The sequence below is a fragment of the Harmonia axyridis genome, chromosome 1, assembly GCF_914767665.1.
Source record: "Harmonia axyridis chromosome 1, icHarAxyr1.1, whole genome shotgun sequence".
Classification (NCBI taxonomy): domain Eukaryota; kingdom Metazoa; phylum Arthropoda; class Insecta; order Coleoptera; family Coccinellidae; genus Harmonia; species Harmonia axyridis.
Genome location: NC_059501.1, coordinates 14,852,753 through 14,877,663, shown reverse-complemented (window position 1 = coordinate 14,877,663; position 24,911 = coordinate 14,852,753). Strand labels below are relative to the sequence as shown.

The following is a 24,911-nucleotide window of genomic DNA, read 5'->3' as shown; positions in this document are numbered from 1 at the left end:
TACTCTCCAAATGGAAAATAATTACGACCATTCGGGGGAATAGAATGAAATCTCCATGAAATAATTTTTGAAACAAGAAAAATTTAGTATCCAAAATCATTTTTCACAAAAGAAAATCAAAAATGGCCTGGGATTTTATTCAGTTTAGCGACAATTCTAAAAAGGTAAGCCTACATATTGAAATCAATTTTGCTATGCTTGTCAAAAAAAAAAATTTTTTTTATATATTTTAAAAATGTAATTGATTTTGTTCTATTTCATTTTCAGGTTTATGAACCAAACGCTAGGAATTAAAATTAATAGGATAGGTAAATGATCAACAGTATACGATATGTGAGGACAAGGAAAACATAATGTTTCACTATGTTTGAAGTAAGATATCGTGAAAGATTCATCATAAATTCATAAATTGCGTCCAAAGAATATAGAATAATTTTTCACTTCCAACTTCCTACCTTGTGGCATTCAATAAATATAATTTTTGAAATTGGGATTACTAAGCGTGCTTGTTGGACGAATCTTGAATGGAATTTGGCACAAAAATTTATTTGTTCCATGATGAAGTGCATATTTGAATTTTTTGATTAATTCGCAACCAAAATTAAATTGGATAATTATTTGATGAAAATGCCTGATAACATCCGAAAATTAAATATTACATCATTAGCAGAGGATTTCACATGATTTAAAAGCAGGATATCGATTATTGTCAAGATAACATCTAACTTCTCCAATAAGATGGCTTAATATTACAATAAATTGAATGGAATTATTAGAAGCAACTCGAGGAAATAGGAAAATGTTACTCCACATAATCCTGCTTGGAAAATATCGAAGAAATAAAAGACTTGTTGATGCAACATTTGATATAAATTTACTTTGATCATCAATTCGCATTTTAAAAGAAACCTCGATATTTTCATGAATCATCAATGAAATCTATATACTTTTTCCAAAGTATATTTTCCAAAGATTTGAGGATAAACAAAATAATAACGGGTTATATGAAAAAACATTTTTAATCAATTATACTGACCAACTGATTTAATATGATGAATTTCCTGAAAATAATTACTTCATCTTGAGGCATTTGTATAATTCTTCAACAACTTATTCAACACTATGAACTATGAGGATGCACATCTGGAATGGACTTTTGAGTGAGTGCAATCTTTTCTCTTACATCATTTTTCTTCTTATATCATTATTTCGCCATACATTATTACTTACTCAATTATTTCATTTCAGGGTATGAATTTTATTTGATATTTACAACCTTCTATTCAAAGGAATTGAAAGGACAATATATAACTAATTTTGTTACTAATTGAGTTAACATTTTTGGCGTATGAAACAAAATTAAGGATATGGGAGCAGAAACAAATTATCATTGTCCAGGCAAGTCAATTGATTCTTTATTTAAGACATTTTTAAAAAAAAACCTTTTTTTCTTTCAGGAGTTTTTCAAATTCTTTGATTGACATGTGAAAGTCATATAAGTATTTTTGAGATTTCTTTTTATGCAAGTGTCAACAAATTTATTAAACTGAATATTTTTTCTTAAAAAATTTCCATTGCTACTTCAGATGCGTGGAATATAAATATCAACTTTGATGAACTAAAATTTAGATTTATGGGGACAAATGCTTAGCGTCCAAAAACTAATTCCTGCCAAGAAACGATAGTTTCTAGTTTGCTGCCTTTCAATCCCTTCAAACCAAGAATAGTTTGCTACAAACATTATTTGAAAACTGAGAAATTATTTATTCATCGAAGAAGACGCCTATAGAAATAAGGAAAAAGGTGAGTTAATTTATAAATAGTTATACCATTTTGATTTTCGCTGTAAGTCTATCGCATGCTCGTAAAAGACGGAATTATGAGATAAATTCAATTGGGAGTGATATTTTGTTAAGACTATTTCACGAATAAAGTGAAAGGTAAAAAACTTGTATTCAAGAGAATTAATGGGAGGCTGTATTCATGTTGTTGGATACGCCAAAGTTAGACCAATCGTAATTTGAAGACAGCTGGTGTTTTCGCGATAATACCAGTTGTCTTAGCTTTGTGATTTGTCAGATAGAGTGAAAATTTTGATGAGTGAAATAGTCGTTTTGATTTAATTCAGATGAAAAACTAACCTACAACAATGCATACATTTATATCATACAAATAATTGTTTTTTTTTGTTACAGAGGCAGTTTCCATCTTGTTTGTTCATCATAATGAGAGAGTGGAGGTGGAAGATATGTCCTCAGAATCTTTGCCATGTTGTAACAACTGCAACTTTATTCTATATGTATATAAATATAACATACTATATATTTTTTTTATTGATTGTGATTTGAATAGATGATTTCTCAGTTGTAAAATTTATGAATTCTAATATATAATTTCGAAATAAATATATCGTTTCTCTTTTATAAAAGCTTTTCCCACATTTTCATCAAATGAATACTACTGTCTGTAGATAACTGACTAAATAAAAATACCCCTAATAAAAAATTGAAAGAAATCCATGTAGAAAAGAGTAAATGAACGAATGTCGAAAGCTTTATAGTCATGAAAAAATTGATATACATTGATTCAAACTTTATTTTCAAAATAATGAACTCTTGAGATGGCTCAGAAAAAACAACCTTGATCTACTTCTTTATATTTTAAGTCTTCAGCACTTCTGATGCACTTACAGAAGACTTGGATAGACTGATTGAAACAATTTTGAAATGAATGAAAAGATATTCAACTGGTTTTAGAAGATTCTAGAGCTACTATGCCTTGTTTATTCGTAATCCAGCGTATTGAAACCGTTTAATTTTTGTTCCGCACCAGTTGTTTTGAACGAAGCCTAGTCTGTGATCTCCCTTTGGGGTATGAGCATAGGTGATCACTTTCCTATTCTGGTGCTACTTGGTGGTCAATCCTGTGACAGCAGTGCAAACCTCATTAATATTTTCTCTTTCCACAAACATAATAAAGAGAGCTGACTGGCCGGGATATACGATATTCCTCAGTGTCTGGTTCGCTCAGGAAAATTTTACGGGGATATGGATTCAGGCAGTTTTCTTCAACTGCTGGCTCAGATTGCTGATGCTGACAGAAAAATTACCCGGTGAGGAGAAAAGAGCTTCATTTAGAAGATACTGCTTGGTATCTCCACTGAAAAACTTTGTACACATATGAGGTAGCAAAGTTGAAATTTGGAAAGAGTATATCAAAAATCTATAAAATTACCAATTTTCAAAACTCCCGGAAAAATTTCCGAGTAAAAATACTTAATGACTGGACTACAATATTGAATCACATATTGAGAACCGTATCCATCCAAACTGTGCATTTTTTGGATTACTTCAGTTTTCTCAGGAAAACTCCAGATGCCTCAGTACCCAGGATAAAGATAATTCGCTGTTCCACTGAGATTGTATACATAGTCTTTCAGGCTGAGCCCATATTGAGACTTCTGTAATCAGATCAGAGGCATTACTGGTTGGAGATCAGTCTGTTTGAGAAGGAACAAGAAGAAGAAGAAGAATAACCAAAAATTGTCCATACATATTTAAATTTATTCTATATTCTACAAAATTTTGTTCTGTGTTTTGTTTATAACCTCACAATTATAAGTCGAAGTTGGTCGACTTATTTTGAATTTCGAATTTGGTTTCTGCAGAGAAGAAAAACCTCCAATTTAGGAAAATGCTACACTTACGATCAGTCTACACAAATTGTATGACTTTACCTTCTAAATCTTTGGGGCAAAATGTTATGAAGAATACTCGTTTCATATCTTCAAATGCAAAATATGACATAATTGTTGTTGGTGGAGGATTAATTGGTGCAACACTTGCGTGTGTACTAGGTGAACATTAAATAACTTTTTTGCTTTGGAAATGAATCTAAATGTAGATTACCCTCAGGAAAGAACAACCGTTTATCTGATAAACGAATATTACTTTTGGAAGGCTCCAAGAAAAAAGAATGGAAATTACCTCAACATTACAGTAATCGTGTTTCCTCCTTGAATCAAGCAACCTGTAATTTATTGAATGACATAGGAGTTTGGAGTCATATACACTCTACAAGATATGGTATTGTGAAAGAAATGCAGGTAGATCTTCAAAGTAACAGGTCTCACATTTAGAAATACCTCTACTGCAGAGATAAGCAAATTATATACATGAAAATGTAAATTTTTATTGCAGATATATACAGGAAACACTTCCTTTCGTTGAATTTCTATTTACTTTAATTGAAAAAATATTCATTCTTGTAGATATAGAAAGTTTGTCCTCTTTTAAAACTACTTTATGAAGTGTTTGATCATCAAAAATATTTGAAAGATTTGATGACCTACAATATTAGTTATTATAGTTAGAATTTGGTAGTTATACAACTAGACATGCTCTTCAGTCAGTATTTCTGAGTCAGTATAGTGATTATCACGTTCTGGAAATAACCACAAATTGAGTCTATATCACCATTTCTAGATATGGGAATCAAATTCTGAAGCAGTCATTAACTTCAAAGGTGACTATTTGGATGAAAATTTAGCATATATAGTCGAAAATGATATCACCCTCAATAGTGTATATAAAGAGCTTCAAAATGTAGAAAATGTGGAAGTTCTTCATGAGGCATTACTAGACGATTTGAAATTGTCGAGTGGCATTGAAAACCATAAATTAACATTAAAGAATGGTTCAACTTTTAGTACAAAACTACTGGTGAGTTTTAAATTAATATAATCACTAACATGATAGTCAATGATTGTTAATTTGGATGTTGAATAATGAAGTATTATACTATTTCTTTGAGTGATGGCTATTGAGGACAGGAGGAAAAAACATTTATTAAATTAAGATTTTTTGTGCCACCAATTCATTGCTTTCAGGAATTGAACTTCTCAAAAATGTCATTTGTAATTATTGTTTTACATTCATGACGTTGAAGTATTTTATAGTTGGTATTCAAATACCTATGGCTTCAGATTAATACATTTAGCGGTCTTATGAATGGGTGTGTTTACAGAAAATAGTGCTTGATACTACAGACTTGAATAATTTCATCAAAGATTCTCGTATATGGGGGGTTCAATATTCAGCAATGTTGAATGTATTTTATTATGAAATAATTCCAGCAGGACATTATATTCCTGTCCTACAAGATGCGAATCAAAATAAAATGACTTATTCGATAATTTGGGGTAACAATTGTTACTATGGAAAACTTCTGCCTCCATTAATTATCTTATACTATAAGAAACAAATGAGATTGGTTACAATTTGAGGCATTTTACTGTTCTTACATAACAACTAAGGGAGAACTAAGAAAAATGTTTTAGGAGTCACCTGAAATAAATGGAACTATATTTATCAGAATCTTTTTAAAATTGAATATTGCAATGTCTATTTTTTTGTATACATTGTTTAAAATATTAGATCAAAATAAAAATATTTATGCAAGATGAGTTAATGAGAAGTTGCTCAACTCTTAACCACTTAAAAAAAACGAAAACCATAATAACACAGTACAATTCAATTTTATCGTTTATAATCAGAATGAAATATATTCTTATATATGACATCAAATTTTCCTTCATCATTATAAAGAAAATAGTGTTGAATTGAAAATATGAAATTAAATCAAATTCGTTAATTTTATAAGGAAAGTATTTTGATGGAATATTTCAAATCATTTTTCCAGATATTTGTATTTATTAATCTTTATTTATATTTTAGTGCCATCCACAAATATTTAGATCAACTGCTCGTAATTTAGGGAAATTTTGTTGTGAGAAAAATATATCTTTCTAAACTCATTGATATAGAAATTATTTAAGTATCAAGGCTTCTGCACAACCTGGAAACAATGATTATATATATAGTTATACAATAAATACTCCATTATACAATTTTTTACAAATTATTGTAACATCAAAGTTGACTTTGACGCTCACTAAAAATTAAAAATTCATTATTTTTATGTTAACAAAGAAGTTGAAGTTATGTCATTCTGTGGCTGAATTTTAAAATGTGAACGTAAACATATAAAGTGGCAATATGAGAATATTCTAGAGCCAAATGCGTCGTTACAATCATTTATAAAGATCTCATACATTATTTCATTTCCTTAATTATTAAAAATTTGGGATTCTTAGAATTATATGAAAAAAATATTATTTTCTTGTCCAGAAAGACATTTTTAGTTCATTCCCTTAATATACTGAATGAATAGATGAAATTCTGTAGTGGAATAAATCTTATATGGTGTGTTAAGTTAATCTTCAAAATACTATAATACAATTTAAATCTTAATATGTACATTGATTTGTGATGGATTTTCCTATTTTTATTGTAGATGGTATCAAAAATCCTAACAACCACATCATACCTCAGACTTTAATTTTGTACTTTCCAACAACTCTACCCAAATATTTCAGGGATATTTATATAATTTGATAGTCTTTTTCAATCGAAGAATCTCTATTAATTTTACTCCCCCTATCAGTTTTATCAGATGATATCTGTCTATAGATTTTTTCTAATCTGGTCTTGAAATTACGTGTGAATTCAACAAATTCATTTCCAAGATCATCAGCTTGATGTCGAACAGATTTGGATTTGGGATTTTCTGCTGCTACATAACTCATATAAGAATTTATCCTAGTTAAACCCGGCGATACCATTGAGTTTGTGTTTCCGCTGTATTGTTCAGTTATACGTTTCTTAAATTTCTTCCTTAACTTTTCTTTCTTTTCAACTACTAAGTTATATATGTTTGTTATGATGTCTTTGGGTATTCTCGTTTCTCTCGGATCGTTTGGACGTATATACAAAGCCCAGTGATATTGCGATTTCAACAGGAGAGATTGCCGATGAAGAAATTTCATCAACTTGCTTGGAATACATATGAGAAGCTTAGAGAATAACATGCTCTCCAGGTGTGCGACTAACTCGGCTTGGCGAACTAAACGATCCAAACCTGCACTCTGCTGCAAACCCTGTATGTCGCTAACCGCTAGTCCTACCATCAAATTCGTCAAAATGATTGTTACTAAGACAACGAATGCTAAGAACATCACTTGGGCAGTCAAAGGAAACTTTATGGGTTGTGTATTATCGAAAAATATGTCTTCATATTCCAATTCCCCTGACATCATCACTATAACTTTGATGAGTACCAGTGGAAGCTTTTTGAAAGAGTTATAATTAGCGAAGATAACTCCGAAACTCAACGCAAATGCCAGCAGAAGGCAGAAGTAAGCAGCCATAAATTTAACAAAATTGACTGACACCGTTGTGAACATTTGAATAAACAGACCGAAAGTTGGAAAGCGACCTACAATCATCATAAGTTCCAACCAAGTTAAAAAAATACCTATTGCCGCTACATGATGTTGCCACATTTGAATATTAGTCCTTATATTCATTCTAGAACCGTGCGGGTTAACACAAGCGAAAACACAAATTATTATCATCCATTGTAACCAATTATCCCATTGTTTGATGTAGGTTCTCCAGTTGTGCGCCATCTGGAACAATTCCTTGCCTAACATAAGGACATTCAAGCACAGCAAGGTGTATCCGATGATTTTTGTCATTTCGGTAACTTCGCAAGACGTGCTACCCTTCGAGTTAGTAGGGGTGCAATCTTTCAGGAACACCCCGAGGATATAGAACGAGAATAAACAGACGAAGAGGGAGTGATAAAAGAGACTGAATAAAAAAAATTTCCGTATCCTTCTCCATTTCAAGAACAGGAAGGTTTCGCAAAGAGGATGCTTGAGTATGTCCTTGTGACCGACTTCTATGAAATTGAGAAGAAGCTCTGTTTCCTTGTTGCCCATGCTTGGTACTAAGGCTCGGAAGTCCAGCTTGAGTTCGCAGTCTACATCTCCTATCTCGTGGTCGTTCAGTCGTATCGATTCGTCGAATTTCAGGAGATACTTGGGGATCACGTCTGGGGTTTTTCGCGTTATGAAATTCAGGACCGAAATTCCCCCATTGGTTCGCGCGGTGACATCTCCACCGTTGTTTATGAGGAACATCACGCAATGCGAAAATTCGTTGAGAGCCGCCAAGTGTAGGGCAGTATAGCCGAAAGAGTCTGGCTTGTTTATTTCCGTTCCGTATTTCAACAGTATCCTGACGCATTCGCAGGATCTTGTTACTTTGACTATCGAACTGTGAAGGGGTGTGCGTCCGTCTATGTCTGTTGCGTTGGGATCAGCACCGGCCTTCAGTAGAACATCCAGGGTTTCGGCGCACTGAGAAAGGGCAGCTAGGTGAAGCGGTGTTTGGAGTTTGTGGTTACGGGCATTTACTGGAGACTTGGCCTTCAGCAGTAGACGGCAGCATTCTGGGTCCCCTTCGCTTGCTGCCAAATGCAGAGGTGTCACCTTGTCGAATCCACATTGAATATCGACTGCAGCTCCGTGCTTCAGTAGGAGACTGATGATTTCTGAAGACCCCAGAGTCGCGGCTACGTGTAGAGGTGTCTCACTGAATACCTGTAATGTATGGTTTGAATGGTGATTTTATTGATCTTAATATAATAATATATGTATGGGGTGTGTTAAAAAATTAACTGAATATTTGGTTTGAAGAACCAAAGAATGTACTTAACGAAACGATAGCCTTTCTGAGTACCAACAAATTTCCAGTGTCTTAGTGATAGGTCTTTTGGGAGAAAACTGCAAATTAACCACAAAAGACGTTTCAATAAAAATGCAATATTTGCCTGTCTCGATGCTGCATTAACTATGTCATAGCAGATCGATATGTGAAATGTATGAGTCAGTTAATAGCTAAACATCGAGTGATACATGATAGAACAACGCGAACTTGTTCCTAGAATAAGAGAGTAGTATTATAAGAAGTGGTTAAGGTCATTTTGGGCCCTAGGCGCAAAGAACTACGGGCCACCTTCATACTAGCGGATCACTTTTTTGGAAAAAATGGCTGCATTACAGCTAAATAGCTGTCATTGATCTGGCATACTCTAAATAAAAATGTTTTATTTTATTTATAAAAAATGGACTTGTTTCTGTTCATGGTAACCTCAAAACACTGCATGTTTTATCTCGGGATTTCTCACGGTTTTAGTTCATAGATCTAAGAATTTTGGTGCAGGTTGAACACAACATATTTCAGTGATTCTTGTACTGTTTATTCTCTGTAGCCTTTACTGCAGAATGGATGCAGATGCTGCTTGGTCAGCCTGGGATAAAAGAAGGAGAAGAAGACCCAAAAAGAATTTGATATAATACGTCAAGAAGTTCATGAGTGTAAGGAAAAAACGTCTGGATAGAACAGAATGGGAGTTGGATATTGTAAGGCGATGTGGATATTGTAAGATGCTGTAAAATTATTGTATATGCAAGTTACACAGAGTAAACAGTTAATCTGGGTACATGCTCGAGCGGGCTCATAGTAGCCACTGTTGTGGTTTAAGAAGAAGGAGAAGAAGACCTTTTACTGCCTCTCTCAAGTCATCTTGAGAAACGCCTATAGCATTCAAGCTAGTGTTCTTGTCATGTCTCTAAAAAGACCCAAAGTTTCTATTTTAAAACCCAATGAATGATATGTTTTGCTTCAGAAAGACCACATTTCATCAAAAATTATATTGCATTCTTATTCTACATGTTGATTCAATAATCAAAATTCCATTTTAAGTTGATGTGGTAAACAGCTGTGTAGAATTTTCAGCCCAAGCTTTCAGCTTCCAATGATTTCTCAAATTACACCCTACTCACTTGTGTTGTATTTGGCGTAGCTCCACGTTTCAACAGTTCTCTCACACAGTCTTCAGCCAGGCCATATACAGCGAAATAAAGAGGAGTTCTGCTAGTCTTTATACCGGCATTGACATCTGCACCGTGGTTTAATAGCACTTTTATGCACTCCAATCTCCCTTTACTAGCTGCACAATGTAATGGGGTGATTTTGTATTTATTGTCCCAGGAATCTGCTTTGGCGCCACTGTGAATTAGGAGCTTGAGACCATCTGCATTGCCAATAAAAGCTGCTAAGTGCATGGCAGATCTAAAAATAAGTATTATTGATTGAGATTTCGCAATGTTGTCTAAAAATTTGAAAATATTGAGGTACGAAAATACGAAAAAGTTATTGTGAAGTTTGAGACATACTCAATTGAAATTTTCATAGAGTGTTTGGACATTCATTATGGGGCATGCTTCTGCTATGGCCTTCACTAGCCCGAGAGATGGTGTCGAAGGCTGGACAATTCTCGGAAGAATAGCACCACTTGAGAAATAAACCCAACCGTTCTATGGCAAAGTATGCTCCGCTATGGTAATGAGGGTGTATAAGGCAGGGGAAATACGATTTCCTCGGGAGAGAGCGCGATATAAAATTTGTCTAAGAACGCCTCGCCAAGTTTCTAATGAAGTGATTGATTTTATGTTATAGTGTAGTATCTATGATTATCTGTGTACCAAAACGATTTGGAGGATGGAGTCGATTGAGCAATCATCTATCAATAATATATGGGACATGGGATGATCAATCGCCCATACTTTCTATTCCACATAATAAATCATATCAGATTGAATTGATCAACTAATAAAAGTTATCATGAATGTCTTACCTTCCACTAGGATCTTTTATTTCAGTATTCTTATGTTTCTGTAATAATTTTTCGACTGTATTATTCCTTTCAAGCCATATCGCTAGCAATAATGCTGTTTCATAATTGACTTCTTCCAAGACCTTCTCTTGATCATCATAGTTCAGTAACTGAACACATTTTTCTGCATCATCTAAATTCTGGAAAAATTTTTTTTTTAATTCGATTCCTCCATTCTCAGAATTTTTGTTTCAATTTCAAATAGATCCAGCAGAAATATTATTTCAATCTAAGTTTTATCATTTTAAGAAATCTTTAAAAAATAATTCTAACGAGAGTTAATCCTACTTGTAAATCGTTCCAAATTTCCTCTTCATTCCATATTTCTTGTGTGGGCCTTGATCTTCCATGCTCGCTGATTTCAAAGTCAGATGCATCGTCCTCACTAGAAATAGTGTCTGATCCGCCCATAGTTTCTTCTTCTTGCCATTTTTTTCTCTGGTCTGTCGGCGGTTTTTTACAAACTTTATCGAGGCGAATCATGCTGCAGGAAAAACATAGATGACACTTTTTTTTCTTTTTCTTCTTTATTCTCAAATCGTCTCCCCTAATTCTAAAAAAATATCAATTTAAGTAGAACGGAAGAAGGAAATCAGATCATGATTAGATTAGTATGAAATTGATTGTGAATTGTTTGCTTTGTGAATAATATTTAAAAGCTCTACTCTTAATCATTGATACTGGTTTTATAAATTGTTAAGAATCGGTGCTTGATTAATTGAATTTTCATTTGGAGAGCTCATAGAATGAATTTTTACATGATCTGGTCGATTTTACATTGATTTAATCTGAAAGAGTCATATTTCAATAGAGTGTAGTGAATATTCGCTTGCTCGAGAGATGGCGTCGTGTGCTGCGCATTTCACGGATGATCGGAACAGCTTGGGATATAAACTCAACCGTTCTATGGTCAAGTCACCATACTCCGCTACGGACTCACTGAATGACTTACTGATGATTCCATCAGTATTCCTGGGGTGAAATACCGCGATCCTTGAAGAGAGGGCGCATCTTTGAAATTGGCTGAGAACGCCTTGCTAAAACAGCTTGTCAATTTTCATGAATTGTTTCCGAAATATAAGAGAATATATCGGAATGGAAAATATTGAATTTTTCAAGAATGCATTTATTATTTTTCAGAAGACCCAATGTAGTACAGAATTGAGATTCTGGGATTAGATATAACATAACAATTCCGAGCTTCGTGCAGAATTTCAAGCTGATCACATCATTGGAACCATAGAAAATTCAAATTCATAACTTTCTTGTTGACAGCATTATCATAACAATAGAAAATTCAAGCAGAATATCGAACAAAATATCTCAATATTTCAGTTACAAGAAATCGGATCCAGTGAACATTTTATTGTTGATCTCTAAGATCAAGTCTCTATACAAAAATTCATGTTAAACGCGCCACCAAAACCATAGAAAATTCGAACAAAATATCGAGAATTTTTTTTTAAGAGTCAGTACATTGATTAGTTCAAAATTGAAATGCTGATGCAATTTAATTATGCATTCAATTTCCAACTAAGAGATACCGAATTAGAACTCGTCAACAGATGAATTCTTGAATTCGTGTTATGGGATGGTGTTCGTCAATAACATATAAACAAATACCTGCTGCTATTTCCGAAGTTCTATAAAACAAGGTTGAGATAATTAAATTCTAAATTGAAATGAATTGCGTTAGTTTTATTAGCTGTGAAGATACTTTCCCGAAGTTGCTTGAATTATTCACCAAGTTTTATTATTTTCACGTGTTTTTAATCCTATTCCGTTAATATCAATTTCTGTAAGAGCTAGTAAAAATTAAAAACAATGTCAATGCTTTGTTTAGGATGGAACGTATTATGTTGATTATTATGGAGAATCTTGGTAATGATAAATTCTTAATTTTTGTACCGATTATGGATAATTTCCTGGAGTAGCTTATTATTCTTATGATTATAAACACAGATAGACAACGATTTAATGGAGAAATGATTGAAATATTTGATTATTGGTTATACGATTCTTTTATAACCAAAATAATTCATAGAATTATTGAATCAATTCATTTTCTCAATTGAATTAATTACGTTGTACACTTTCATCATATTTCACTTCAATGCTTCCATTTAATTTATTTTTTCCTGTGAATTACCATGTAAAGGAAATCATTCGAGTTATTGAAGGACTATACCATAATCGTATCCAACTGTTGGTAAATCAAATATTTCAGAGATGAAGTGAAGTTCTGACGAGCTGATAGTAGTATTTTATGATCTCTAAAATTTATGAATTGGCCTTTTTTCTCCAATAGTGAGGAAATATCCGATTAATATCCGAAAATTTTATAGCTCTTGACCCAAATATTTTAAAACAAATCTTACGTCAGGAATCGTGCCAAAACAATAGTTAGTGGTTTCACTGGAAGCTCTAATAAGTTATCATATGATATGTTTTCAATTTCAAAACGAAATGAAAATGAGAATTTATTTTCTAAAAATAGTCGAGATGAAAGACCAAAGTTTATACGGAGAGTTTAAAAAGACCGGATATTTGGAAACTTCCGCAAAATAACAACTTTACTGAACGGATAATGGATTTTCAAAGCGTTCTATATTTTTATCTTCGATTGACTTCAAGAAAGGAACTCATAAACTTTGTATTATAATATTTGCAGTTTGACTCCTATACTTAGGTCATCTATTATGTATATTTAATGTTTGTATATATAATAGAAATATATTTAGGAAGGTTATTTTTGGAGTATTATTTCGATTAAAAACAAATCTCTACAGACAATACATCGCACCGTATGAAGCGAATGTGGATTTACAAAATATTTCTTACATTCGATAATCAAAAGAAGGACGAGAGTAGATTAGTGGAAAATTACCATAATATAACAATGGTATAATTATTATGCATCGCCCCCTCTATAGGGTTTTCCAATAAGAGGTATCATTTTGATATTGAAAAAAAAGACTATATTTTAAGGTAAATCAATGATTGATTATTTCATTGAAAAGGGAAGGGATGGTAAATGATATCAGCCAAATGGATGCAACGGCTACGGTTGCAGCACCATAACCTTTACTTGAAATTTATCATGATCTATTCGCACATTTGTGGCTGTATGTTCTCGATTGTTTCATGAATTCCATCTTTGAGGTCTTGAATCATTTGAGGAGCATTGGCATAGACCTTATCTTTCATGTGGCCCAAAAGAAAATGTCTAAAAGTGTTAAATAACACAGTCAGAAATCTTTTCTTGCAAAAATTGCGATTGTTTGATTGCTTGTGTGGTAGATATGGCAACGTTCTGTTGAAAATAAACGTCGTTCACATCAATATCTTCCAATTTAGGCCATAAAAAATTATTAATCATAACTTAAATCCCATAAACCTACGGGCTACAGCAGCAATATTCTCAGCTGTTCTTGTGTGACGTACACTGTTTCGATTCTTCACCTCACTAACTTGTCCCAACAGCACAAATTTTATATTTTGGGGGGTAATAATCCCCAGTACCCGCCCCATATCTAAGCCCTTGATTTTAGAAATATGGATTGTTCCTTTTTCTTTTTTCTCAGGTTCTGGGAGATCTCACAGAGGTATTAATGTTCGAGATATAAAACGTTTTGCGGATGTTTTGTGAAATTAAAATTTAATTAATACTTGATTGTTTTAATCAGACTAAAATTTTGTGAGTGCTGTGTAGATGTATGGTTTTGTTAATTATTTTCACAAATTGCTAGATTTCTCACTTCGTGGGCTCATGTTTATCATCTGCCTATTTTGGTTTATATTATTCATACTTCTGAAAATATCTTATTAACAAGGGTGCGTAAGGGACAATGGTTTAGAGGAGATCGTGGATATCAAACTAAATGTCCTCTCAGGACATTGGTTTCAGAGATATAGGGTGCTATCGGTATTTACAAATGTGTACTGATTTTGACAAAAAAAATTCAACAATTTCTGAACGTTGTTGAAGCGTGTTTATTTCATGATTCAGTGGCATAATCTATTGAGCATAAATGACATAAAAAACGTCAAAAAATAATACACAGTGTTGCCATTATAACTATCATTCCTATTGGAGAACCCTTGATAACACACAAAAGTTGATATCATAGCAAACTTCATGAAAATATTTATTAATTTAGCGAACGAATAAGCAAGAATTTATTATTAATAATTTTTCATCATTTCAAATTAATAGACCAGACTGTCAAGCTAATTCCAATATTTTCAAGAAAATTTTCAAAAAGTTCAAAGCAAGCACTTGTTATTATTACCTGTTTGGATTATTCCAGGCATCAAATTTTTCGAAAACGCATCCCTACATACCATGCACCTTGAAAAATCAGATCGGAAACGAAAAGTTGGAACAACTTTCAAAATGAACTAACACAAACTTTCACTCGAGCGTGTCTGAGATTCGCAAAATATCGAACGATTTTCAGTCGATCTCTCAAGATTTTGTTTGGACTCCCGTTTCTGTTTTTAGATTCCCGAAGCGCGCGAGTTTCTACAATGAACAACATTCTTAATCGACTCCGATGAATTAGTTCGAAATCTTTCGAGGAAACTTCGAAATTGTCTTCTCCGAGGAATTCCCCAAGGTGCTCTATTTGATGCATCTTTTGTTGGAAAAAGGCGGACAAGAGGAACATAATTCTCTGGCAATGAAATACGAGTAGAGTTGTATATTCGAGTATGTTAGAGTGTTGTAAATGTCGTAAATCTTTCGTGGAATTCTTATAATGGATGTTTTTAATGAAGATGTCGGAAGTTATGGTGTCTTCTTTATGAGCGCTCGTTCTCTGAGCAAATCGCTGTACCGGGTAAATTTTTTGAGTCGAAGCAGTTAAAAATATCGAAAAGGAAAAATGTATTGTATAAATAAAAATGGTTGATGGATTTCAGGGGGAACTCCACTCATTATTGAACCTCTTTCATTAACTTCACCATTATGGGTAGGGATTGGCTTGATTTTCAAGCTACTTGGCTTGAGCTTGCATACGTGAAATGCTACAACTTGATTTCAAGTCAAGTATTTATTTATCAAGTACTTGAATCATATCAAGCTACTTGATTTTCAGCAGTTTTATTGTGTAGTGTCATATCAATAAAAAAATGGTGAAATGAGAAGGAATCTTGCAAAAAACACTTTTATTTATTAAACTTATTGTATAAAAGAACCGAAAATATCAACTTTTTTGAAATTGAAACATAAATTGAATCAGTATGAATCATAATAAAATAAAAAATAAAGTTTGTCAATATTGCGAAACCTCCAGGCATAATTTTCTATCCAGGATCTAAGACACATGAGGCATCTTATAGATTTGTCGCCTAACCTATTGCGGGTTTTTGTTACTGTAAGAGCAGCTCTGGAAAATTGTCTTTCTACAGGAGCTGAAGATCCTGGCGTTGATAAAAATCCTTGGCCATTTGGCGAAAGTTGAAAAGATATTTCTGAAACTACCAAAATCTACCAAAAGGTTTAAAAGATATGTAAGAAAACTTCTAATAAAGTCACACTGGCGAATGCTTCAGTCTCTCGGCGCTCGGGGAATCCCCTTATTTAGTCTAAGCGCGCACGAGATTGCAGAAATATATGCCGTGCGATGCGTGCATATCAAGCTCAAGTCATATCAAGTATCTTGATATCAAGTCAAGCAATATACAGGGTGTTTCAAGTTCGACGGCCTATTAGACGTTTCTGGAGAACGGGGCCGATTTGAAATCTGAAAATTCGAAATATGACATTGTTCATGATGCCCTATTCAGCTAAAATATTTTCGAAGTTTCGGCACTTCCGGATATACAAGAATTGAAAAAAATTTTTTCAAAAAAAACTTTTTTATTCATTTTATGTCTTAGATATTATCAAGATTTCCATTCTCAATTACTCTCTGTTAAAATTATTACCTCAGTCCTCATAGTTTTCAAAATATTAAGAAAAAACCGTAAAAAAGAGAGAATGTCCTTAGTCACAATTACGTGAATTATTTTTACTGTGAATATCCTATGCGTATATTCAGTTCACTTTCTCAAACTAGAATGATGTTGAAATATCGTGCATATCTTGAATTTGAAAAATTTCATCACAAGGTGTTTCAAATAGTGTGCCAAAAATTGTGAACAAAATTTGATCATAACTTTCGATTTTCAAATTAGAACCCTATTTTTTTGTGATTTCGTTGGATTCTAGGGTGAAAAATAAGGGTAGTTTCCAAACATGATTATGCTCTCAAATTCAATAATTCAAGTGTTATTCGAGATTTTATGAATTTATGTTATAAGTAGGGTCGATTTCATTCAATCTGTTTCTAGAGTACGTTCCAATTCTATGATCATAGATATTAAAATATGCAATTATTTCAAAGTGACAGGTTGTCTCATTATTGAAGCTAGTAGATTATAATTTCACGATATGAATCCCTGTTATTCAAATAATGAATAACGGGACGGGAAATTCAATTTGTGAAATCAAATTAGTTTAGCTTTGATAATGAAAACACCTGTCACATGTAAAGTAATTAGATATTTAAATTTCTATGGTCATAGAGTATTATTGCTAGTCTGTCTGGAAACAGATCGAATGAAATTGACCCTACGTATTACATAAATTCATAAAATCTCGAATAACTCTTGAATTATTGAATTTGGGAGCATAATCATGTTTGGACACTACCCTTATTTTTTACCGTAGAATCCAACGAAATCACAAAAAAATAGTGTTCTAATTTGAAAATCGAAAGTTATGATCAAATTTTGTTCACAATTTTTGGCACAATATTTGAAACACCCTGTGATGACATTTTTCAAATTCAAGATATGCACGATATTCCAACATCATTCTAGTTTGAGAAAGTGAATTGAGTATACGCATAGGATATTCACAGTAAAAATAATTCACGTAATTGTGAATAAGGAAATTCTCTCTTTTTTTACGGTTTTTTCTTAAAATTTTGAAAACTATGAGGACTAAAGCAATAATTTTAGCAAAAAGTAATTGAGAATGGAAATCTTGATAATATCTAAGACATAAAATAAAAAAAAAAGTTTTTTTTGAAAAAATGTTCTCTAATTGTTGTATAACCGGAAGTACCGGAACTTCGAAAATATTCTAGCTGAATAGGGCATCATGAACAATGTCATATTCCGAATTTTCAAATTTCAAATCGGCCCCGTTCTCCAGAAACGTCTAATAGGCCGTCGAACTTGAAACACCCTGTATATCTAAAATCAAGTCAAGCTCAAATATGTTCAAGATTTTCAAGTCAAGAAGTTGGTTCAAATGTCAAGCTACTTACTTAGCTTGATGAGGTTAATTTTGAAATTTTAAATGGGAACTCCTGTTTTTCTATTGTAGATAAAAAAGTTTTGTACGAATAATTTTTCTTTCAATTAGAACATTCATTTTATTTAATGGGTATTTTGAACCAAAAACACCAAGAACAAATAATTTCGCCTTTACCAAATGATCATTGACTATATTTACTTAAAACAAATAGTTCAGCAGAAACGTCAGAATTTCATGTTAACTACTGATTAATGGAACTGTTATGTAACGGTGGTTCCGGCGTAAAATTTGGATTCGATTGCAGAGCCATCTTTGACGTATCATGAAAAATTGTTCATACGAAACGTAGAATACGAATCAGCAACAACAAAATGGGGATTCCGATTTGAAATTCCAAAGTTGATCCCCTTACAAAGGTGCAGGGGCGGCGTTAGGGGTGAAACAGTGAAGCGAACGAACTCACAAAAATTTTAAAGTTACTGAAATTTTCAAATGAACGATTAGTTTATTTATATTTTTTTTGTGTTTCAGAATGTATTTTTGATTTATTTAGACCGAATGAGTTGATAATTTTCATTCATTATTAAAGGACAGTTATCTTCTATTTGAATAAAAAAATTATATTTTCTGTATTTCTATTTTAGGTATAAAAAGTTGATTTTCTTTTAGCTTGGCTGTGATGGGTACTCTTCGCAAGTTCGCCAGAAGATGGGTGTGCTATATATATCCCATAGTTACCAGCAAATGGGAGTAGTAGCAACATTAGAGCTGGAAGAGGTAATCACTCTTAGATTTAATATTTGATAATATACTGGGGGAGATTTCGAACTTTACCAAAGGCTTATTTATCCAATTTTGAAGAAAAACTGTGCACCGGGAAGAAATAAAAATCAGTTACAGGGATTGGTTCGGTTCGCATGGCCTCCGAGGTTCACGGATTTCAATACACTTGATTAGTAAGATGGAGTTCATTTTACTCAAATGCAAATTAGATAAGAATAGGATTTGAAAAAGAATTGTATGATCCAAGCAAGTGTATTCGTTCTACAATTCATTGATGAGGAAGTATAGATAATGCATTGAAGTGAATGGGTAGCACTTCGACTAGCCCTATATATTTTATAGTTGACCAGATTCATATGTTAAGTTATAAATATTTCATTATTTTATATTTCAAATTGAGGGGCGAAATAGGGAAAGTATTATGTATTTATATGTTTCTCTTGAAGTTGCATGAATAATCGATTGGTATAGTTGTGTCTACTTAAGTTCGATGACAAAATTGATTATTACAATTTGATTATAAAAATGACAATCATCATTTACTCAATTTTATTCTATTTTTTAGCAATGCGATAATTCTATAGCTTGGCAAAAGTTTCTACCAACAGGACCAATGGCTTTGTTACCGGTAAGCTCAAAACTTTAACTAACATTTGTTTCTAATTGTGTAATAAGTATATTCAACGAATTTGATTCATTAACGAATCAATCAATTTTGCAGCTGGATAATAAAACAAGCTCCTTGGTTTGGACAACGACGCCAAGTCATGCCAAGAAATTGATGTCCTTGACAAAGAAACAATTCGTTGACGAGCTCAATGAAAATTTGGTGAGTGGGGATTTTAATTTTTGAAATATAAAATGTTATAACTTTGAATTTTTTATCTGCGCTATTGTTCCAGGGGGCTATCATTTGAGCCGTTTGAATTTTCCACTAACTGATGAAAAATTCGAGTTCAAAATCAATGTTGTTTTTTGACACGGTAAAAATAATCAGATTTTCTAATTTGATAAGATCGATTTTTTTAAATCCGTTGAAGAGTCATTACTCCGATCAATCAAATAGGTGAATGATGATAACACAGATTGATGTTTGAGAAATCTGTTACTCAATCGGAAATTTTGAAGCCGAATGTTTCTATTGCATCGGAACCTTTTTAGAGTAGCATAATTCCATTTTTCTACATTCATGCAAAAAGCAAAACTTTATTGAACTATATTTAGTGGAAAAAGAAGTTCCTTATTGCACTAGTGCAATAAAGTTTTTATTGCATATTTATTATTATTATAAACGTTCAAACCCACTACATACTTATCAGATATGCTGTGAGATTGGCAATAAGTTTTAAACAGTTACATATTTTATATTATTTTGTATTAATGTTAGCAGCCAGAGATAAACAAACAATGCCTTCCCGAGAATAACTCCTTAATCAAAACTGATCCGATTTGTAACCGTCTACCTCCATAGAGCAAACTGTCTGTGCTATGACCACACCTCATGATAACAATAAATCATTTTTTGCTTTTTGCATGAACGTAGAAAAAATGTTGTATGCATTTCGTGCAAAAATTGTTTATTGCACTCGACGTGTTGTCCAACTCGGCCTAACGGCCTCGTCGGACAATTTCACGTCGAGTGCAATAAACATTCACTTTTTGCACTTGTTGCATAAATAACTATTTTTATCCATTAGAGACATAATGTTACTTGACATACTGTATTTAAATTGTTGGTATTTTTAGAGGAGGCTGCGGCCATGAACCCTCACCTAGCTGCGCTAGTTATTGTTAATATTAAATTAAATTCTTATAATGGAATTTTTTATCGAATTGAATCTAATTACTACTATTAAATTCATCTAATATCTGTGTTGAATGAGTTTCATGTTGTCGATTCCGAAATTTGATGAACCTGTACCTTTCAGTGGAGTAATAAGAAGAGAAACGTCGTAGTTGAAAGAAGTTCGAGGGCTTTCGACCAATTACTACGTACTTTGAAATGTCCTTCGATCAAAGATAGCCAATTACCTCCAAAAATCGTGAAATGTCAAGAAGGCAGTAGAGGTTCATTTCCGTTGGGATTTGGCCATGCAACAAGTTATGTACAAAAAGGAGTTGCTTTGGTGGGGTGAGTTGTGATTTTTTTTTATTATAATATATAATAACAATATTATATTATTACGTCACCTACTCAGATATTCATCGTTACTAACGGGTGTTTTTTTTCGAGGTATATAACTTTAAGTTGGCATTACTGTTCAAGATGGCGACCGATTTAACAGCTGTCAAGTGATTTATTCTCAGTTTGGGTTGGCAATTCATCTTGAATAGACTCACGCCTGAACAACGCTTGCAAATAGTGTAATTTTATTTCGAAAATAATGGTTCTGTGCGGAATACGTATCGCGCACTACGTCCATTTTATTTTGTTTAGCGATGAAGCGCACTTCTGGTTGAATGGCTACGTCAACAAACAAAACTGCCGCATTTGGAGTGAAGCTAATCCTCAAGTGTATGTCGAAACACCGTTACATCCAGAAAAACTGACTGTTTGGTGCGCTTTATGGGCTGGTGGAATCATTGGTCCGTACTTCTTCAAAAACGATGATGGCCAGAACGTTACAGTCAATGGTGATCGGTATAGAGCCATGACTACTATCTTTTTCATTCCTGAATTGAACAACCATGGTGTCCACGAGCTGTGGTTCCAACAAGACGGCGGAACATGTCAGACAGCCCGTGCCACAATCGATTTATTGAAAGACACGTTTGGTGACCGCCTAATTTTACGTTTTGGACCTGTGAATTGGCCTCCAAGATCTTGTGATTTAACACCGCTAGACTACTTTCTGTGGGGCTATGTGAAGTCATTGGTCTATGCGGATAAGCCACAAACCCTTGACCATTTGGAAGACAACATTCGCCATGTTATTGCCGATATATGGCCACAAATGTTGGAAAAAGTCATCGAAAATTGGACGTCCAGATTGGACTACATCCGAACCAGCCATGGCGGTCATATGCCAGAAATCATATTCAAAATGTAATACCACAAGATTATCTTGCGGATAAATAAAATTCATGTCAATCGAATAATCCATCGTTGTTTTATTGCAATTTAAAGTTCTATAGCTCTAAAAAAAAACGCCCTTTCCAATAAAAAACCTCAAAGCTCTATTCATGTAGCCTTTAAAAACATTGATTTGAGATTTGGTTGAGTAAATCTACTGCTATTACTTTTGTTATAGTATTCGCTATTTCTGCCAACGAATAATTCGAAGAATACATTGAATCTAAACTTTTCGTGACAAGACTCACTGTCTTCTACATCCTTGGTAGCGCCAGTTTTTGGAAAAAAAGGTTTCGCCAACACTTCACAAAAAAAAAAACTATTTCATAATATAACAATGATTGGAAATTGGCTAAATAGGCCACCCTTTATTTATCTTGTATCCATAGAAATAATGATAATGCAAAAAAGAAAATGTAAAAAAAAAGTTATGGATTAAAATAGAAACAATTAGGCTAGATACTCAGATCAAATTTCTTCACTTATAGGACTTGAATATTTGCTAGATTCTTGTGTAAATTTAAAGTACTCATTACAAACGAAATTTTCAGAGATGCAGCACATAGAGTACATCCATTGGCTGGACAAGGAGCTAACTTGGGTTTTGGCGATATAACATGCTTGAATACAGTATTAGGTGAAGCAGCATATGCTGGAAGCGATTTGGGTGAGTAATTTCATAATGTAGTGTTACCCATTTAAAAAATTAATTTTTTTCAGGAGATTTATCATATTTGAAAGACTATGAAACAGAACGACAACGTCATAATGTACCAACAATGTTAGCTATTGATGGTTTATACCGGCTGTATGGAACAGAGTTTCCACCTGTGGTATTGTTGAGAAGTCTAGGTTTACAAGCTATTAACGCATTAGGGCCATTGAAGGTGACTTATTTTCATAACACTAGAACAACATAAATATTTAATAACACTTATTTCAGGGTTTATTGAAGAGTCATGCTGCCTCCTAAGTTGAAAGGCCTTTTTTCAATCTGTTGAAAGTTTATTTTTTGTGTTTTTAAATTATTATTGCTGTGTTGACAAATATAATATTTTCTATGAAAATGAGGTTTTTTTTAACCAATTCATAATGAATGTAACGAATCAAATATTGAAAATAATTTGGAGGTCAGAATAAAATTTTAATAAAACAATTGAATCTGATTTGTAGATCAATCTCATTAAGAAAGTCGCCACCAAGTCAAACCTTCTGAACAAGAATTGCATTGCATCAAAAGATAAGCTCAAATCATTTTTCACAAATAATCATAGGTTCCATTTAAAGTCACCGCGTCAAAAATGATTTGATCCCCGCTAGTTAAAAAAGTCAGGAGATGAATGTTGGTTATACAGGGTGTTTCATTGGTAAATGTACATATATTAACCTGAGGTAGAGCTACCCTAGGCCAGTACAAAAAACCTATATATGATAGGTATAATCTTCCCCATAGCCGAGATAGAAGGAGGTTTATAAATTCACCAATATTTTCAATTTAATATAACTTTTGAACCATCCAGTATATTTGATTGACATTTGGAACGAACAATTCACTCATTAGGTCCTTCGATTAATCTTTGAACTAAGTAATTGAAAAAGTCAGGTCCATTTTGAAAAAATTATGGGATTCAGATTCAATAGTGGTATATTCGCATTTGAAGAAAAATTCGGAAAGAGCAGAAATTTTTTTTTGGACTCGTCTAGGGTAGCTCTACCTCGTGTACATTTACCAATGAAACACCCTGTATAATGCCACTAGGATGTATAATCTAAATTTTTCATTGAATTTCGACAATATTTCACAAACCTGACTGAAATAGAGAAAATTTCGTCTAGTACTTATTGCAGAAGGCATTTCCTCAACATTCATGCGTTCGAAAACTCGCTCGTTATCAAATTTCGCATTCGTGTCGGAATAGGAGCCCATTCTGCATCTTTTTTTAGAATATACTATTAAGCCCATAGATCTACCTTGTAGGTAGATCAATAAAGCCCATAGATATACATTGCCTATAGATCTACAATGCCCATAGATCCACATTGCCCATAGATCTGCATTGCCCAAAGGTCCATATTGCCCATAGGTCTGCATTTTCGGTAGATCCGCATTACCGGTAAATCTACATTACCCATTGATCTACATTGTTGGTAGATCCACTTTGCTAGTAGTTCCAGAAGTCGTATAGATTCACACTGTCGATAGAAACACATTGCCCATAGATCCACATTGCCAGTATATCCAGTGCCCATGACTAATATTATAATCCAAATTTTCAGATGTCAAATATGTCTTATTCTCCAGGATTGTTTCATTGTTACTCAATAGTCGTCCATCCTGTATATTGATTAATCAACATTTTATTTCTTCGAGGAAATTTTAAATTATTATTCCAGAAATTATAGGTTAAAATCTGATATTTAAAAAAAAATGGATGAAATTCCCGAGGCTGCAACTTCTCCTGGACGTAAACTATGCCCTTGAAACCTCACTATGTTTCAGAACTCGAAGTTCAAAAAACGTATTTATTTGAGGGTTCCGTGACGAATAGTTTAGGTGATATAACGATTTCTGGATGGAAATTCAATTCTTCCCAAATTTTGGGTTCGAATTTCCTCAAATCTTTGAGGTCTACGCAAAATCGGTGAGCGGTGCCAGAATTGACCATCCCTGATCAGCAGAATTTCGATCTCACCTGAAAAATTTTTTGTCGAAAAATTTTTGTAAAATTTTCCATAGCCTAAGAAAATTGAAAAAAAATTGAAAGTTCCTTCAAGGGACTATTGTACCATTTTATCAATTGATTCAACTATGTAGATCACGAAAATGCTTGCAGTTTGGCGATTAGTACATCATTTCAGAAATTATAGGTAAAAAACTGAAATTTTCGAAAAAAAAAAATGGATGAAATTGCCGAGGCTGCAACTGCTCCTGGACGTGAGCTATGTTCAGAAAACATTTTTATTCGAGGGGTCTGTGACAAACAATTTAGGATATTCGTTCTATCTCTGGATGGAAATTCAATTTTTTTCCCAAATTTCGAGTCCGAATTTCTTCCTATTGAGCTCATCACAAAAATTTTTCTAGGATTTTTATTCAATTCT

At 33.1% G+C, this 24,911-nt stretch overlaps 2 protein-coding genes across 3 annotated transcripts; one reads left to right on the top strand and one right to left on the bottom strand.

The window, feature by feature from the left end:
* Positions 1–2,611: 2,611 nt before the first annotated feature.
* LOC123677701 (ubiquinone biosynthesis monooxygenase COQ6, mitochondrial) lies at positions 2,612–22,871 on the top strand. Its single transcript, XM_045614384.1, has 10 exons — positions 2,612–3,856; positions 3,915–4,105; positions 4,485–4,721; positions 18,623–18,730; positions 19,302–19,364; positions 19,458–19,565; positions 20,665–20,867; positions 22,361–22,476; positions 22,530–22,696; positions 22,753–22,871. Exons 1-10 carry the CDS (start codon positions 3,694–3,696, stop codon positions 22,780–22,782), a joined length of 1,386 nt encoding a protein of 461 aa, XP_045470340.1. The 5' UTR covers positions 2,612–3,693; the 3' UTR covers positions 22,783–22,871.
* Positions 5,277–15,445, bottom strand: LOC123677693 (transient receptor potential channel pyrexia-like). 2 transcript variants are annotated; one of them, XM_045614378.1, is made up of 5 exons: positions 14,989–15,445; positions 10,933–11,197; positions 10,606–10,784; positions 9,752–10,040; positions 5,277–8,506 (listed from the first exon to the last, which is right to left on the bottom strand). In XM_045614378.1, the coding sequence occupies exons 2-5, from the start codon at positions 11,125–11,127 to the stop codon at positions 6,443–6,445; spliced, it is 2,727 nt and encodes a 908-aa protein (XP_045470334.1). In that variant the 5' UTR covers positions 11,128–11,197; positions 14,989–15,445; the 3' UTR covers positions 5,277–6,442. The 2 variants fall into 2 exon arrangements, with proteins under 2 accessions (XP_045470334.1, XP_045470330.1); XM_045614374.1 differs by having other exon boundaries at positions 14,937–15,444.
* Positions 22,872–24,911: the final 2,040 nt, after the last annotated feature.

Excerpts from the sequence above, each read along its gene's own strand:
- LOC123677701 (XM_045614384.1), top strand. The coding sequence starts at position 3,694 with ATGCTACACTTACGATCAGTCTACACAAATTGTATGACTTTACCTTCT. Across the intron at positions 22,477-22,529 it reads ATATGCTGGAAGCGATTTGG|GAGATTTATCATATTTGAAA; the intron begins GTGAGTAATTTC and ends AATTTTTTTCAG. Across the intron at positions 22,697-22,752 it reads ACGCATTAGGGCCATTGAAG|GGTTTATTGAAGAGTCATGC; the intron begins GTGACTTATTTT and ends CACTTATTTCAG.
- LOC123677693 (XM_045614378.1), bottom strand. The coding sequence starts at position 11,127 with ATGATTCGCCTCGATAAAGTTTGTAAAAAACCGCCGACAGACCAGAGA. Across the intron at positions 10,785-10,932 it reads AAATTTGGAACGATTTACAA|AATTTAGATGATGCAGAAAA; the intron begins GTAGGATTAACT and ends AAATTTTTCCAG. Across the intron at positions 8,507-9,751 it reads CTACGCCAAATACAACACAA|GTATTCAGTGAGACACCTCT; the intron begins GTGAGTAGGGTG and ends CATACATTACAG.